This window comes from Vicugna pacos, chromosome 9 (assembly GCF_048564905.1).
Source record: "Vicugna pacos chromosome 9, VicPac4, whole genome shotgun sequence".
Lineage (NCBI taxonomy): Eukaryota > Metazoa > Chordata > Mammalia > Artiodactyla > Camelidae > Vicugna > Vicugna pacos.
Window position 1 is genome coordinate 50,817,523 of NC_132995.1, and position 17,596 is coordinate 50,835,118.

At 41.1% G+C, this 17,596-nt stretch overlaps 1 protein-coding gene and 1 long non-coding RNA gene across 9 annotated transcripts; one reads left to right on the plus strand and one right to left on the minus strand.

Moving 5' to 3' along the window:
• Positions 1–115: 115 nt before the first annotated feature.
• C9H16orf46 (chromosome 9 C16orf46 homolog) lies at positions 116–13,861 on the minus strand. Of its 8 annotated transcripts, XM_072967800.1 has the most exons (5): positions 13,637–13,861; positions 7,607–7,665; positions 6,443–6,512; positions 4,872–5,119; positions 116–2,278 (listed from the first exon to the last, which is right to left on the minus strand). In XM_072967800.1, exons 4-5 carry the CDS (start codon positions 5,079–5,081, stop codon positions 1,265–1,267), a joined length of 1,224 nt encoding a protein of 407 aa, XP_072823901.1. In that variant the 5' UTR covers positions 5,082–5,119; positions 6,443–6,512; positions 7,607–7,665; positions 13,637–13,861; the 3' UTR covers positions 116–1,264. The 8 variants fall into 8 exon arrangements, with proteins under 8 accessions (XP_072823901.1, XP_072823900.1, XP_072823898.1 ...); XM_072967799.1 differs by lacking the exon at positions 7,607–7,665; XM_072967797.1 differs by lacking the exon at positions 7,607–7,665 and having other exon boundaries at positions 13,599–13,861.
• On the plus strand, positions 1,976–4,224 carry LOC140698198 (uncharacterized). The gene is made up of 3 exons (XR_012075822.1): positions 1,976–2,307; positions 2,604–2,773; positions 4,042–4,224. It is a non-coding gene; the product is annotated as an uncharacterized lncRNA (long non-coding RNA).
• Positions 13,862–17,596: the final 3,735 nt, after the last annotated feature.

Here is a 17,596-nt window from a genome sequence, read left to right on the forward strand (position 1 = left end):
CTTTTAATGACTGTTGTATTGTAATCATTCCTGCATTTCTGGTGTTTTGTAAAGACAAACCAATAAATTAAGCAAAAAACCTATACTTAAACAGACAAGACATTACAAAGACCAATTATGGAAAGCAGTTGTTGACAAATACAGTCATATATTCTGTCTGCTCATCATTTAGAAGATGGAAAGTCTAGAGTTCAAGCACAACCTACCTTAAGCAAATGCAAACTGTGTAATTACAGAGTGGCTAAGTGGATATTCATGTTACAAAATGGTTTTTCAGAGCATTTCTCTACATAGCATTGTCACTTCACATTTAAACTATAACTCATTTACAAACATTTAATTTATATACAACTTCAGGAAACGTGCACTGGGGTAAAATGAGCGGGGAGGAAAGCCGGGAGAAGGGAGAAAGTAACAGCCCCATTTCGTAAGTGTCTGTCTGGGCTTGTAGGGCTCCCAGATGTTAGGTGTAAGACAGGACTGGAGGAAGCATGTGGGCTGCAGTAATCACAGTGACATTCTTTTTCAAATAATCATTCTCAGTCTACCTCCAAAGATAGGTTTTGTCGAACTACAGCTAAAACTTCCCAGATGAAGAGACTAGCATGAGGCTACAATGTATGAAATCTGGGACATACAGGATATGGTGCATCCATAGATATAACATAAGGATATGTCACCGGGGACACAAGGATATTCATTTGGATATAGGCTGGAATTTTCTCTATAAAAGCAGATCTTTGTTGCAAGAGAAAATGAGGCAACAGATATCTGCTAGGTTCAACAGATTAGGAAAAAATTTGGTCTAAACAAGCCCAGTACACTTGGCTTGAGGCACTGGGGTTGTGGGGGCAGAAAGAGCCTCTGCCAGTTGGCCCAGGGCTGACATGAGGGCATCACTGAGGGAGGCCCTTCAGATTCCCCAGCATCCATTTGTCTTCCAGTGGAGAGATAAGCCAGGCAGAGGCGGAGACTGGCATTACCAGTTTGCATTTTGTAAATAGCTAAGCAACAGAAGCGGGTAACACATGAATATGGGAGTTTGGAGAGTAAACCAAAACCTATACGATGAGGTTCATTTCCTCTGGTTCTGCTACAAAGAAGGAGGGGAGGAAGGAGGGAGAGAAGAGTGCGTGAGAAGAAAAGGAGGAGGGAGAGGAGGAGGAGAAAATAAGAGACCGGGGTGGGGGCAGGAGGGAGAGAGGGAAGAGAGGATGAATGACTTTCAGATGGTCTTGTTCCCAGGGAATTATATTGTGGCAACTCAGAGGAGTCTGTGAGTGGACACGGGAATTACAATTCTGCTCACTGTAAGGGACGGCAAGAGAGGTCTCGACAACACTTTGGTCTCCAGCGTTTGGGGCCTGTTTTCCTGCTTGGACTCCGTGAGAACGCGCTTTGCGGTTTTCACAGGAGGTCTTGGCTCCCTGGCTTTGAATTTGGCTTTGTAGCTCTGCACTCCTTGTTTCTGCAAAAGCTGCAAGGTAGCAAGACAGCGAACACTTCTGGGGTGGGGAGGGCACACCAGGTTTTTCTCAGGCAGGAGGGACCAGTGCAAGCAGCACGGCTTGGGGTCAGCCAGCAGGGACGTCCGGGTCACCGGGCTCGGGAAGAGCTGCGTTTCCTTGACCTGATGGTGTATGGCTGGCTCAGTGGGTCTCTTTTCACCTGTCCTGTCCACTGTTTTTAATCCATTTGCATAAGCCACACACTCATCCTTTTCCACACTAAGCACCTTCTCTTCTGGCTGAGAGAGAAAGTTCTTACTCTTCTTACCCAGAACATCCAAGCCATTTGGGGGTGAAGCCTTCAGGGGAGGTAGAACTAAAAGAGCCTTGGAAGTCAAGGAGTCTGAGAGGGAGGGACCTCTGTCAGTGCCTCCTCCAGGACTTCTGGGATCCTTGCCCCTAACAGTCTCAGGGGCCACCCAGTCTTCCATGCACCAAATAAACTCCTTTATTTGCAGACTTTTTTTCTCTCCTTGACTGTAAGTGGGAAAGCAGATCTTGTTAACTTCCCTTGAGGCAGTGATGGGGCCTGGGGGGTGCCCTGGTGGTTGGGAGAGGCTGCCTCCATCCTTCTCTGGGCCTGCCTCAGCTGGAGCTGAAGACCCTGACTCCAACTTCCCGGCCTCCAGTTGAAGCCTGGCCTCCAGGCTCCCTTGTGAGAGACTGACACAGAGTAAGCAGCTGCTGGCACTTTCTCCCACCCTCTCCTTTTTAAGCTTCTTCCTGGGCCAGATGCAGGCAGTTGGAGAAGTCCTTCCCCAGCCTTGGACCTGCAAGTAAAGCAGCACGTTACTCTCAGGTGAGTGCCCAGTCTCTGGCTGCCTCCACTTTGGCCACATCTCCATTTTGGCTGTCCTCCTGTCAATATTTTTCTTAAAATTGCCTCATGTGTTTTGTTTTAATTTTTCACACCTAGGTTAGCCTCATGCTAAGCAATAGTATAGTAATATTTTTAAAAACTAAAATACTAGGGGATAGTATCTATAAATGGCGACATTGATATGCTGACTATGTATTTGTTCAGATGCACGTTAAAATAAATTCAGAACTCCTAAAATAAAATCAAAACTGTTTGTATTTGTCCCCCTCTGCCAGGCTTTTGGGTACTGAAGGCTGTGTTTACCACACCTAAGAGCCTGCTGCGTGGACCGACTGGAGGAAGGGCAGGTGAGCAGAGGCAGGCCCTGGGGTCAGCGTGGCCCAGGCACAGCCATGCCCACAGCCACACCCGGAGTCCCCCGGCCCACCCTGCCACAAGGTCACAGGTAAATATTGTTGCTAGATGAAAAGACAAGACCCTATTTGGGACATACTTATACTAAAAAGATTAGGTGCTGTTTACTGAAATTCAAGTTTAACTGGCTGTCCTGTGTTTTCATTTGCTAAATCTGGCAACTGTTACATGCTAAAAAAAAAAAAAAAAAAGCAAAAATAGCTCCCATGATTTTACTGGTTCCAGGCACTGGGCTGAGGATCTTTTAGCATTCATTCATTTAATCCTCATAACAACACTACCGTTTAAGTATTCTGCCATCCAGGTTACAAAGGAGGAAATGGAGGCTCAAAATGTTGAGTAGGGCCAACAACAAGCTCTGGCACATTCAGAAGGTCTGTGCATTCCCACGCGAAGTGGGGCCAACCCTTGGTCCTGCACAAGAACATCCCTTTACCCTCATCCCCACACCTCACATGCTCAGCTCCCCAAATTCCTCAGTTAAAAGTTATTAAGTGTCACGAGGTATCACTTTTTAGAAAGTCTAGTAAGTGTTTGGCACTGAATTAGGCATTCGTGTCCACCTGAAAGGTGGGGTAGAGCTGGGCAGGCACGGGTCGGAGGCTGAGCAGAGAGAGCAGAATAGCAGGCAGCAGGCTGGAGGAAATGGTGTGTCAGGAGTGTCCCAGACAGTGTGAACAGCAAACATACACTAAGCATGGTGCGAGGGGGGGATTTTTCCAATGAAAAGAAAATTCTTTCCCAATAGCCCTTGGATATATATTTCAAAGTAATTACCTTCGATATTAAACTGAACCTTCTAAACTTAGAAAGTTTTACATTCTTAAATAGAACTCTCTACCACCTTGACTTATCTGACATGGAGGGTGTGTATGGAAGGTCAGAGAGGCTTAAGGAGGCGGGGGGCAGTACAGCAGAGAGAGCACTCCTAGAGGAGGCCTGAAGACAGGATTCTTGCAACTGTCAAGTGGACTTGGGTGAGTCATTCTGCCTTTCGGCCTCAGTTTCCACATTTATAAAATAAACAGCTCCAGGTTTCTCAATCTCGGCACCACCAACATCTGGGGCTTTTTATGGGCTGCATGTTTGTGTCCCCCCAGAAAATTCCTATTTGAAACCCTAATCCCCAGTGTGATAGTATTTGGAGGTGGCTGTTCAGGATGTGTTACCGTTAGGTGAGGTCAAGAGGGTGGGGACTCAAGATTGGATTAGTGCCCTGATAGGAAGGAGAGAGAAGAGAACTTTCTCAATCTCTCTCTCTCCATCTCTCTCTCTTTCTCTCTGCTTGCATGCACCAAGGAAGGCCAGCTGAGGATGTAACCAAAGAACAGGACCTTCAGCAAGAACCTGACCATGCTGGTACCCTTTGATCTTGGACTTTCCTCCCAAACTGTGAGAAATAAATGTCTGTTGCTTAAGCTAGCCAGTCTATGGTATGCTATTATAGCAGCCCAAGCTAAGACAGGGCCGGATCACTCCCTGTGGTGGGAGCCATCCTGGGCATTGTAGGATGTGGAGCAGCACCCTTGGCCTCCACCCAGTATATCCAGTAGTATCCCTACCCCCTCACCCACAGTTGTGACATTGCCAAGTGAGAATCACTGGACTAGGCCAAATTCTCTTACAGTTCTAAATTTAGAATTGTATTGCTACTACTGATTCTCAGAATAGTTTAAGAATAATCCCATAAGGTTCTGAGTAGAACTACCAGGATAGAAATCTCGGGTCTCTTTGGGAGTTAAGCAGCTTGGGTTCTAGAGTCCAGAAGACCTAGGTTCAAGCCCTGCTTTGGTCACTGCACGGGTGATCTTTGACACATTTCACCTTTCCGTTGCTTCAGCATCCTTGTCCTAAAAGGCTGTTCATAATACCTGCCTCACAGAGATACTGAGAGAGTGAATGAATTTGATGTACATGAACATTTAGTGCTGTTCTTGCCAATACTAAATGGCCATAAATATTCAATAAAAAGTACTGCTGTTATCATCATTAATATTCTACCTCTGTTCCAAAAATTTCCATATTTCATTGTTTACACATTTTTTGGCAATAGTACTATTTTTGGAAAAAGTAAAAGACTTGCATCAAAACAGTCACATGCAAGAGACCTAACTCAAGAAAATACTCACTGCTTCTTCCCATCCAGTTCCAATGATAAACTCTTTGGCTTTTTCATCTTGTTCAAGTGTAATGTCACTGATACTGAGAAGACAATAAACATGATTCTTTTCACTTCTTTCATCGGGACAAGTACAGATTAATTCAGTATCTTCTGTGCTTTGAATTTCATTATTTTCACAATTTTCTGATTCAATTTCATTTTTCTGACAGAGATCCATTTCTGTGATGGTTGCTTAAAGTCTTTAACATCTTCTTCCTGTAGTTTGAAATGCAAACGGGACATAGTTTTTAATATATTTTTTAAAAAGAAAACTCAGGTGAAATTTCTTCAAGACACATTCAGGGACAGAAGAAATATTACAAAACCATGCATTGCCAACTATTGACATTATAAAGATAAGGCTAATTTTACAGAATAATGGACTTATAGACCAAAGTTGGGAGTGAAGAAAAGAGAACAGGAAGATGTTAGCAGAGAGTCTATCCCTCGTGATGGGGTGTAGAATGTGGTAAGGGATGTAGGGTTAAGCACCCCCACCCTCCACTCCAAAAACATCCAGATGATACTGCACTAACATCAAGAGAACCATCGTGGTATGTGTGGCTTATGCACACCTTCCTAACAACCCTGGACATCGGTTTGGGGATCCTTTGGCTTCCAAGGAAGCTGGTGGAGCATGTCGTCTAAGCTAAGTCAGCTGGCTCCCTCACCCACTCTATATGATGGTGTCCTTATAGAGAGGGGAAATGTGGACACACAGAGAGGGAAGACAGTGTGAAGAGTCTCAGGGAGGAGACAGTCATCTACAAGTCAAAGAGGGAGGCCTGGAACACATCCCTCCCTCACAGCCTCAGAAGGAAACAACGTTGCCAACACCTTGATTTTGGGCTCCAAGACTCTAGCTAGAACTGAGACAATAAATTCCTGTTGTTTAAGCCGCCCAGTCTATGGTGCCCCATTACAGCAGTCCTAAACTCAGTCAGCAGGTAGTAGTGGTGGTACTGGTGAGGTGCTGGTGATGGTGATGATGCTATCTACCCAGAACTCATGTTTTTCCAGGTTGAAAAATGGGACTTGGCATTTATAATCCAGTTAAAGGTTTAGGAAAGTTACAATCCCAATCAGGAGCACAGATTTGGGTTCCAATCATCTGGATTCCAATCCTATTTCCTAGCTGTGTGTTTTGTTGGGCAAGTTACTTTTCTGGGTCTGTTTGCTCATCTATAAAACAGGCATGATTATAATACCTTCCCACATGCAGGTTCCTCCTGGGGACCCCACAAGCTGGGTAGATGAACTCTAATGCCCAAGCAGTGGCCACCAACATTACATCAGCACAATGAACACCAAAGAACAGCCAGGGCCTTCTCAAAGAAACCTTTGCTGGTAATGAGATAGAGGCAACTGGGACCACAAACCTTGCTTTCTCTCTCCCCAAAGTAACCCCTGCCAGAAACCTACATTTTTCATTTTCTGTTTAGGTAGAGATCAGCAACTTCTCTTAACAATATCTGTTAAATTACCATTTGGGCTTTTTCACATAAAGTGGCATTTGGATGGTAAGAAAGTTCCATTTACCTATGGAAGGTCAAATAGCTTTGGGCAGCCTAACCTCTTCCAATATGACATCAGAAGAAATGAATGAAAGCTGAAAGGAAAAAAATGATATTACAATTAACTAAAAACGAGAAGCGCTGATTAAGGGCCAGACATATTGTGCAAACCACCTGATTCTCTCATATTGTGAAATGTCACTTTAGTCACTGCCTAGGCCAAAGAAGCTCCATAAGGACACTTAGACCTTGTCCTCTTCTGTATTACAAATATGTCTGTATCACAGAATCCGTAGACTTAACAAGTGTACAATTTGAAAGAACAAAAACCAGAAAATCAAAAACAAAGTCATTTCTTAATAAAATAAATTTGAACTTGAAGTTAATATAGAAAAGAAATACTGTTTAAAAGAGATTAACTATAGTTAGAATGTTCAAGTCGATAAGAAAAATGTTCTGTGCTTGAAGTATCTCCAGTGAGAAGGCGCTCACTACTTAAAGACACTGTTTCAATGGCAAAGTGCTCTAATTTTCTGATTCCCAAACTCGGCTGCACCTTGGAATCTTCTGCGGAGCTTTATAAAAAATAAAAATGCTCAGACCCCACCCACAGAAATTCTGACTATAGTTGGTCTGGGCACAGCCAGGCCATCAGAATTTTTAAAATCACCCTATGTGATTCTAAAATCCTGCAGAGTGGAGAACTCCTGCTCTGTTAGCAAGGTTCCCTTATATTGAGCCAACTCTGCTTGCCCTGCCACATCAACATCCTCCACTCCATGGTCCCAGTTTTACCTTCCACAGCGAGGCTCTGGATGGGAAGCCTTCCCATCCTTGGATGGGTTTCTGGAGGTCTGTGACACCTTTGAACATGCTCAATCATTTTTTCAGGGAAGGGCTTGCATCAGAGTTACAAAGCAGTCTGTCACTACAAAGGGTTGAAGAATCATTGATCCAGAGACTTGCCATTGCCTCAGCCTCCCGAGAGCCCTATGAAAATGTTCCACGTACTCTTCTCCCTTTCAGGTTAACTATCTCCAGCTCCTTCAACTATTTCTCACATGTCATGAGAATATGTAAACGCTGAGGGGAAGACTGTATCACTAGCCCTATATCCAGAGAAAGGAACTGCAGAGGCCAAAGACGTGATTTTGGGTAACCCCCATTTCAGAGTCAGTAGAAGACAGACCTAGAGAGAGTGCCAGAAGAGGTTCCAGCCACATTACATTACCAAGTGCTGAAAGAAACCTAAGTAACAACAAGAATTTAATAATAAAACTTACTGTTACATTGCTCTTCCTATGTGCCAGGCATTGCTATAATATGCACTTTACATATTTATTATAAATACTACATTTTTATAAGTACTTTGTTCATTTAATGAGGGATCATGGGAACTACAGTGACTCGTTAGGACTGAAAACGAAGTTATCATCTCTTAGCTGGTAAACGCAGTATTCCTAGTCAAATGGTCAGATTACTGCACATCAGACTGCTGGGTGCTCCTCTGGACATGGGTGTTCTTAAAGCTGGGTCAAGATACTTCACTACTGAAACAGAATATTTGTGGTCTTTTCCTAATTAGAAAAAAAAATTCAGTTATTGGAAAGAATTGCCTTAATTTTAAGTTTTCTTCCTGTAAACATGCCCTCAAGATTTATTGCCCACGCTTGTCCTCCAGCTCATGTAAGATGAAAAAATGTACAAGAAGCAATGACAAATTTCTTACATATTACACGCAGTTTTCCTTTTACGATGGAATACAGAAATCTGTATTGATATAACACTCCTATTTTCTGATAGTAAACATTATCCCTGATTTACGGATTTGAAGTAAATCAGAGCACATGCTCTTCCACTTCTTGACTTTCACGGAGCTTTACAACTTGATTTGGTTTGAGAATCACTGGTATAAAGCATATATCAAAGTCCATATGTTTTCCTAGAAAATCACATCAAGGAAATACAGACATCACAGTGAAAATGCTCCCACAGGAAAATGCATTTGCAGATGCAACTAGAAAACTGGATTTGGAGTACAAAGCAGGAATGCACACAGATCTATGCCAGAAGGTATTCAATTCCATGACATACACTATTGAAGTGACTAGAAACTGAAATGTACAAAGAAGAAATGTTGACTGAGGTCCAAGCCCCCAAAGTACAGGTTTGGATAAACAAGAATAAACCCAAAGAAAAACTGATCCAAGGAACTTAAGATATTTGGAAATGAAAGAAAGAAGATGAATGAGAGTCTAAGAAACAGAGTCTATGGAAATTCACTACAATACAGAAAATATCTTTTCTTGTAGCATTTAAAGTAAACAGAAATAAAACGGAAATGATCAGCAAAACACTGTAGTTTATTATTTTTACTAATTAAACGTAAGTCATTATGATTTGCTTCAAAATAATCCTGCAAGGCTGTGGTTAGACAGAGACTGAGGAAATAAAAGTAGCCACAAAACTGTTGTAGAAGGGTATGAGGTCATAAAGTTAACTGTACTATTTTCTACTTTTATGTCAATGTGAATTTTTCCATAATAAAATTTTTTTCAAGCCACCATGTTATCAGAATGGTTCAAGAAACAGAATGTGGGATAATAGTGGAGGTGAGCAAATAGTGAATTTTGACCTTAAGTAAACTGAAATAAATGTATCAGAGAATAGATTACCCAGTCTGTATAATATTAAGTTGGAGTAAAGACCTTGAATAGGGACTAATTTAAACAGAACAGATCTACCACAGAGACATAAAAAAAAAACAGAGAATAAAGTTTATGAAGGTGATTTAAAGAAACTCCATAAATAATTGTCCAATCACTCTTCAGTTAAAATAATCAAGGCCTTCTCGTTAAATTTACTGAACTACGAAAGAAAGGGTTGGAAAGGCAGGGAGGGAAAAATAGACCATTACCTTTCAGATCTGTGACACCACATTATGATGATGTAGTTTGTTAATGAACTGAGAAGTACAGAAACTACCAAATGCCTCTTTGTTATACATCTGGCAAAATCAATATAGCGTTGACACCCTAACCAGTCTGTAACTTACAATACAAAATGTCCTGCGCCTGAAATGAACAAAGACTTCCAGTGTGCTACAACTGGTCAGTGGTGGAGGCACACCAATATTACAACCAAGTCCAGCAAAAGGACACATTTTCTGTTGCTACTCTCATGGATGTGTTGTATAAAAGTGCAGGTGGGGTGGGAGGGGTTACAATTCTTGTAAACCAAGAACAGTGATCACATCTACTATTTGCAAATAAGTTAATGCTGCCTGAGGAGAAACCTACATGACAAAAAGACATCACCTGACCAAGAACATAAAGAAATTTCCAAAAGGCAAGTAACTGAAGAGAAACTAAGAAAAGGGACAGCAGAAGACACACGAAGAGATGGAGTATGCCATATCATTACAGGAAGAACCTCTATTTCTTTGGTGAAGAAGGGGATAATGTGGTTATTTTATCATTTTAATGAAAGTGAAGTTAGAAATGGATCTATTTAAAAAACCTCATAAAACTCTGAATATTTCTTTCTTTTCTATTGTTTTGTGTTTGTTTGCCCCAGATCTGCCAGGTTCTTTCTAGAAAAGTTTGCTCTGGCAGACTTACCAGGAGACGCTTCAGTTGACACAGTCACTGTTTGTTAGCTTCAGCTACCTAGTGTTAGTCAAGATAGGCAAGGTTATGCTGCAATAATAGGAAATAATAGGAAATAGGTTATTTTCTTTCAGTGGTAAGAAACAACAAGAATTTATTTCTAACTCATGCTACATGTCCATCATATGATGTTGTGGAGTCTGCTCCACATTATCCTCACTCTGGAACTTGAACTGATGGAGGTGCTATCATGGGAAACCATAGCCAACTGTGATGACAGAATATGATGGCAAATTTGGGGAATCACTCGCCCTTAGATGCTTCTGCCTACAAGTAACTTGTATGACTTCAGTCCTCATATCATTAGCTGGAACAAGTCACAAGGTACTGCTTAATTCCAAGGAGAAGTGGAGATAATACTTCCTTCTCTATCTCCAAAAGGAAAAGGAAGCTGGATTTTGGTGACCAGTAGTCATATCTTGGTACCACACTGGTCTGGTATCATCAGAGGTGACATACAAAGCAAATGACCTTAATGTACTCTAAATGTCACTACCTAAAATGTGGACATTTATGGTCCTTCAAAATAGAGTCCAGGGCCTCTGGGAATGGGAAGTCCTAGATATTGGGGAGATAAGACTGTAACATTATAAATCCTTTCTTAAAACTGTTTTCATTTTGGGGGGATTAAAAAATGTATATGAAAATAAAAAGTTTGGGGAAGGTATAGCTCAAGTGGTAAAACACATGCTTAGCACACACATGGCCCTGGGTTCAATCCCCAGTACCTCCTCTAAAAATAAATAAATAAGTAAGCCTAACTACCCCCCCCAGTTTTTTTAATAAAATAAATTTAATTTATTATTAAATTTAATGAAATTTATTATTAAACAAATAAAAATTTAAAAATACATAAAGGCCCAAGAAAAGATACACAATCTCAAACAAGTTGTTGGAGAACTAACAGTTGAATATCAAGATATGAATCTAAGCAGGATTTAATATAGATATTGACAAGCTGGTTTTAAAATTTATTAGAAAATGTAAAAACATAAAATTATAGGAATCAGTATGGTATTGGTACATGGAGAGACATATAGATCAATGGGCCAAAATAGGGGGTTCAGAAATACACCCACATAAACATGGCCAATTGATTTTTGACAAAGATGAAAAAAAATTAAATGCAGAAAGAACAGTCTTTTCAACAAGAATGCTGCAACAATTCATCATTCATTTGCAAAATAATTAACTCAGAATGGATCTTAGATCTAAATATAAACCATAAAATTATGTAACTTTTAAAAGAAAATATAGAAAATTTTCATGACCTGGAGTTAGGCAAGGTGTTCTTAGACATGACACCAAAAGCATGATCCATAAAATTTAAAAAATTGATAAACTGGTGCTCATCAAAATTAAGAACTTTTGCTCTGCCAAAGGCTCTGTTGGAAAATGGAAAGAGACAAGCAATAGACTGGGAGAAAATATTTGAAAATCACTTATCTGATAAAGGACTTCTATCCAAAATATGTAAAGGACTCTGTAAACTCACAGTAAGAAAACAAGAACACACAGAAAATTGAATAATTAATTTTGCAAAAAAAAAAAGACAAAAGTTGAACAGATACTTTCCCAAAGAAGATACAATAATCACACAAAAAGACATTCTACATAATTAGCCATTAGGGAAATCCAGATTAAAACCACATATTAAAATAGCTAAAATTAAAAATATTGACAATACCAACTGTTAGCAAGGACAGCAGCAACTAGAATTCTCATACATTGCTGGCAGAAATGCAGGATGGCAAAGCCCCTCCAGAAAATAATTTGGCAATTTCTTATAAAAGGAGACATACACTCACCATACTACCCAGCAATTTTACTCTATGAAAGAAGGCGTAAAGAATCTGCAGATGTGTCTAATCCTTCTCCCATAGAGAAGTCTGCAGAGTGAGGATAATATTCCTGTAAGATAATGTGGTAAACAGAATTCTGCAAGGTTTCTCCTCCTAATCCCTGGGAATATGAATGTGATAAGACATAACATACATGAATAAGTTATATTACATGGCTAAAGGGACTTTATAGATGTAGTTATGGTTGCTAATCAGTTGACCCAAAGATAGGGAAATAAATTTTAGATTATCTGGGTGGGCCTAATCTAATGATATCAGCCTTTTAAAAGTACAGAGTTTTCACTGGCTAGCAGCAGCCACAGAAGTCAGAGATTGAAAGCATGAGAGGAATTCAAGGCACGTTACTGGTTTTGAAGGGTGCTGCTACTCTTTGTTTTTGCCATCAGTTTGTCACATATTTGCCATCACCTGTCCATATAGTCAGACTACAGATGCTTTACCATCAGTTCCTACACCTGGTTGATACATTCTTAATCAATTAATGGTTAAGAGGGAATGTTGATGGGCCAGAACAGGGGAAAAGCCCAGGGTGTTTAAGTCAAAAGCAGGCTGCAATCCCTCAAAATTTACCATCTCTCTGGCTCTACACCATGCCCCCTACCTACCCCTCATCTTCCTAGAAGTTTTAGGTTGCAAAGAATCTTGAATCTGTGTCAGAATTTCAGCCAGGGAAAGATGAGTTTCTGGTAGCCTCACTTGGAATTCTGAATGGATATTCCTGTGGATCCTTATCAGCACGTATTGAAAGAAGTCAAATAATACAAACACCATTAACTATGGTGGAAGTTTTTTCTTACTATAGAGCTAAATAAACTTCATGCATATGAACTGGTTAAATCCGTCTTGATTGGTCCGGGCATGCTGATCACTAATCAGTTTCTAAAGGAAAATGATACTGGATTCCAACCTAACTTACCGTCTGGGGAACACAAATTTCCAGGCTGTTGAAACTTTGCCTCAGAGTTAAGCATATGCACGACTCAATTTGAACAATTTGTTCATATTTTCAGGAGTATAAATTTTATCTCCCCATGTTAATTATCTATTCTTTATGCTTCTTATATGCCCATACAGCATAGCAGCTTTGATTCATAGAATGATTCCTAGAAGCTCAGTTTCTACAACCATCCTTCCCTATCAGAACATTTCTACTCCAATCCGTCTCCAACTCTTCTGTTTTTTCACTCACATTCATTAACTCATTAAGTGCCTGTTAGATGCCTAGCACTGATAGCAAAATAGTAAAGCAACGCCCGTCTTCCCAGCTCTCACACAGTCTACAACGTACTCGGGAAGCACAAGTTTTCAAACACATTTCACCTGTCCTCCTAAAGCCCAGGCACTTCACACCTGGCCCCGCCCTTTCTTCTAGTAGCCACACCCCTTCCGCTCAGGCTCCTCCCCTGCTTTCTTTCTCATCTAGCGCCTTCCCTTCCTCTAGCAGTTCCTACCTTGCCACAAACGATGCCTTCCCTTCTGTTATGCCCTGCAGCAAAGCGCCCCTACTTGCCCCACCAAGCCCCGCCCCTTCACCCATTGGCTCCTCCCACACAGGGATGTGCCCTTTCAATAGCTCCTCCCACTGCCCCACCCATTCCGCTCTGCTCCTCCCTAGGCCCGGCCCACTCTTACTCCGCCTGGTCCACACTACCTCTCGCTTTGGCCTCGCCGCTTCAGAAGGCAGCTTACTTTCGAACTGAGCGGGGCGTCTCGCTCTGCCACCCGTGGAGTGGTCTGGGGCCTCGCCCCGGAGGCGGGGAAGCGGCCGCAGCCGCTCACACCCTCCTGTGGAGCCAGCGGGGTGGAAGGCCCCCGGGCAGCTTAGTCCCCGCCTGCGGGCGACAACGACAGTTGCCCTGGGTTACGGACGCGCTGGAGGCGGAGCAGTGGGCGAGCCCGCTGTAGTGGGATTTGCTGCGGAAGTGACGTATACCCGCCTCGCGCAACAAAGCTGAGCGCTGGAGGCGACGCTTACTGACGGCGACGGGTGCGTTCTCCCGGCAACCTCTGCGCGGTTGCGAACCTTCTAGCCGCGTGTGAGGAACTCGCGGCCGCCGCGAGTGCCGGAGGCCGCATTGCGAGGTACCGTGTAGCCTTAACCACAAGTTAGGGAAAACCGACGTCAGGAAAACCAACCGAAGGGCTGTGTGCCTGCCAGACCCTGGAGTTAGAAAGCGAGAGTTTGGGGCCTCTCTCCCTCTGCACTGTTACAGTTGGTGCGAGTGGTTTCACGGTGGGGGGTGGCTGGCAGCATCCCTGGCCTCCATCCACTAGATGCCAGACGACCAAAAATGCCCCCAGACTCTGCCAGCTGCTTCCTAATCCCCCCTTCCCCTGTAAGGATTATGCTGGGGTGGTGCCGGCCGGAAACTTACAGTAGGTCTTGAAGCCGCTCGCTTGACTGGGCGCTACTAGTTTGAATCCACTCGTATAGGGGGTCACAGTCCGGTCAGGTGGCCATTGGCATCTTTCATATAGATGTAGAAAAGGAGCCCCACGTCGTTAAGTCACTCGTTGAAGACAAGGGCCACCCACTCCGTCCGTCCCTGCTTTGGTGCTGGTACTTTCGAACACCCCGAGGTTGGGAACCTAAGCCCAGAGCCAGGCGTTAGGGGCAAACCACAATTCTGGTTCCAAAGCCTTTCTGCTTTTTAGTTTTAAAAGTGTGGATGTTTCTGTTGGAGAAATATTAGAATCTAAGTCTAATACCACTGTGATTAAATGCCATTTGGGACGGGGTATAGCTCGAGTGGTAGAGTGCATGCTTAGCTTGCACGAGATCCTGGGTTCAATTCCAGTACCCCCCCTCCAAATATAAACAAATAAATAAACCTAATTACCTCCCCCTCATAAAACAAAAACAAAAGCCATTTGGAAAGATGTGTGTACTACTGTTTTTTTACAGAAAGTATTTATTAAAAAGCCCATCAAGTCTAGGGAAAGACCATATTATATGACGTATATATTGTTATTCCCAGACGTTAGAACGAAGTATTTCGCTAGAATACGACTACTTTTTAAGGTATTCTTTACCTAAAATACACATTTTTAAACCTTTCGTATTTCACAGCCTGGAAAATAGTTCTAAAAAGAACTGTACAAAACTGCATACCCTCATTCTACTTTTTCTGTGTTAAAGCACAAAATTTTAATAGCAAAGGATGTAACATCCAGATTATCATAAATGTTTTTGTTAGGTAAATTTTAGTAATGATACATTTCGAGATCTTTCCATTTTGAAGCTTCTAATGTTGGTATTTAGAAATGTTACATCACTCTTTTAAAAGTATTGAAAGAAATCTAAATTAAACAGCAATTTGATAGCCATAAACATGTATTTTAAAATACATGAATAAACTGAAAATGGAAAATTTTTCTTTTGCTTTTTCTCCTTAAATTCATAATTGTATTTTTAATAAATTTATTTCTTGCCCTTTTATAAAAAGTTCTTTTGGGGGAGGGGTAGGAATTAGGTGTCTTTATTTGTTAATGGAGGTATTGGGGATTGAATTTAGGACCTCCTGCATGCTACATGTGCACTCTACCTCTAGAGCTATACCCTCCCCCTCATAATTGTCTTTTTATTCTATTTTCTCCACAGAATTTGATTCTAACATATATTTATGGTCAAATATTTTATTAAGTAGTCTTTTTTGTGCAACACTATAATTTGAAAATGAAATTTAAAATTTTTTCTTAAGACCAGAAAGCTAAAACAGCTACATTTCCCACCCTCAGATTTAGAATTACCTTTATTCCTACTCAATTGGCAAACAATAGGAATATATTCCATGTGTTGATAAACTGTAAGAATGTTACTGGAAGTATGTAGAATTAAAGAGGTGAGGGTGTCCCTCTCTTCTTGCCAGCTGATGTTTCCATGGGTAAATATGACATATTGCCAGATTGAGATTCAGCCCTGTTTATTTGGGGTTTTTTTCCATAGATGTAAGGCTTGTTCATATGAAGATGCCCATGAAAGGAATTTTGTTACTGCATTGTCTCTTAACTTTAAATGCCTTCCCACACGAGAAATCACATAGTAAGCAACAACAAAAAATCGAATTATCAGCTGACAGTTTGGTTAGGAAGGATCTTCAGTTCTTTTGAAAACAAAATCTGAGACCATCTGACTAGGAGGACTTGGTATCTAGTCATTAGAAAGCTATGTTCTGTTTCTGGGAAGTATAACAAGTCTTAGTTAAGATTTACTGAATGACTATTACAATTCTTTACTGAAAGCATGTTCTCCTACGTACATGTGAAGTTGGAAGATCTGGTAATTGATTTCCTTCACGCTAATGGTGCCTGCATACCCATTTAAAATGGGCTTGTAATCACTGTTGAAGCTTAGTGGGTAAAAGCATGGCTGAGCAGAAACATTAAGGGAGTGTGTTTGGCTAGTCATGTTTATAAACAGCCAATATAGAGATTGAATCAAGATACTAAAGCTCTAGTAGAATTAAATCTCAGATTTGGCAAAGGGCTGTTTCAAAAACACCAAGATGGGGGCAGGAGGTATACAGAAACTACCTTCTGCTCAATTTTGAACTTAAATCTACTCTTAAAAAAAAAAAGTCTGTTTAAAAGGAAAACAGAAAAAGACCGATGGGTATAGGTGGTCAATAGTAAAGTCATGTTGCTGGGAGGAAAAAAGAATTTAATCTTTGTGTAAAGTGAGGGCCCCCACTGAGAAAGGCAAATGCATGGTTAGGTTTGAAATAATACAGTAATTGTTGAGAAGTAATGATGGCAGTTATAGTTTAAGTTTTAAAACTGAAGGTAGGTGGCAATGTGACATTTTAGCAGCCCCAGAAAAACTGTACAAATCTAGAAAAATTCAGAAATTGACTTGCTGAGAGTTGATCTGAAATACCAGCCTTTTTCATAGTAGCATGCCTATACAAGAGCCCTCTAGTGTTTTTTTTTTTTCTCTAGTGGTTTTTTAACTTAAAATTTAATCAGCACCTATTATTATAACAGAAATGAGGGTTGAATTGGCTCTGTTCTCTCTATATATAGAGAAAGTTGTCATAGTTCTGTTCTTTGATAAAACTCAGAGAGGGAGTAAAAAGTATGCGTGTGTGTCTTTGGGAAAGGATGGGAGAAAAAAACCTGCCCACCCCTTTCAGACTATAATCACTGATGTACTTCCCTCTAGAATGGCCATTTCTGCTTCCTACCTGTAGAACATTCATCCTCCCCCAACCCCCAGATTTCACTTTAAGTATTTTTTTTGCAGTAACTTACATTTGCTTAAGGAACTGGTGAATAGTGGGCCAGGAAATGTGAAAATCCTAACCATGACTACCAAGCTCTTTAACCATCTTACCTATCTGTAAAATGCTGGTAGTTGTGGATATGCCCTACCTAGCTCTGGCTATTGTTGTGAAGATCAAAGGAGGTAATATATGAGAGTTCCTTTGAAACAGAAGATTGTATATAGGAATTATTACTCATCCCTTTCTATTTCCAAAGCAGATAGTAAAATTAATTAACCTGATTAATAATCACAGCTTAGCAGTGACACAGCCATTGGCACAGTCCTGGAAAGAATGAATTCTTTCTGCAGATAAATAGTAAAGATTTGTTTATTATTTACCTACCTACTTACTCTGGGTTCTCATATTTGCTTTTCATTTACCATAA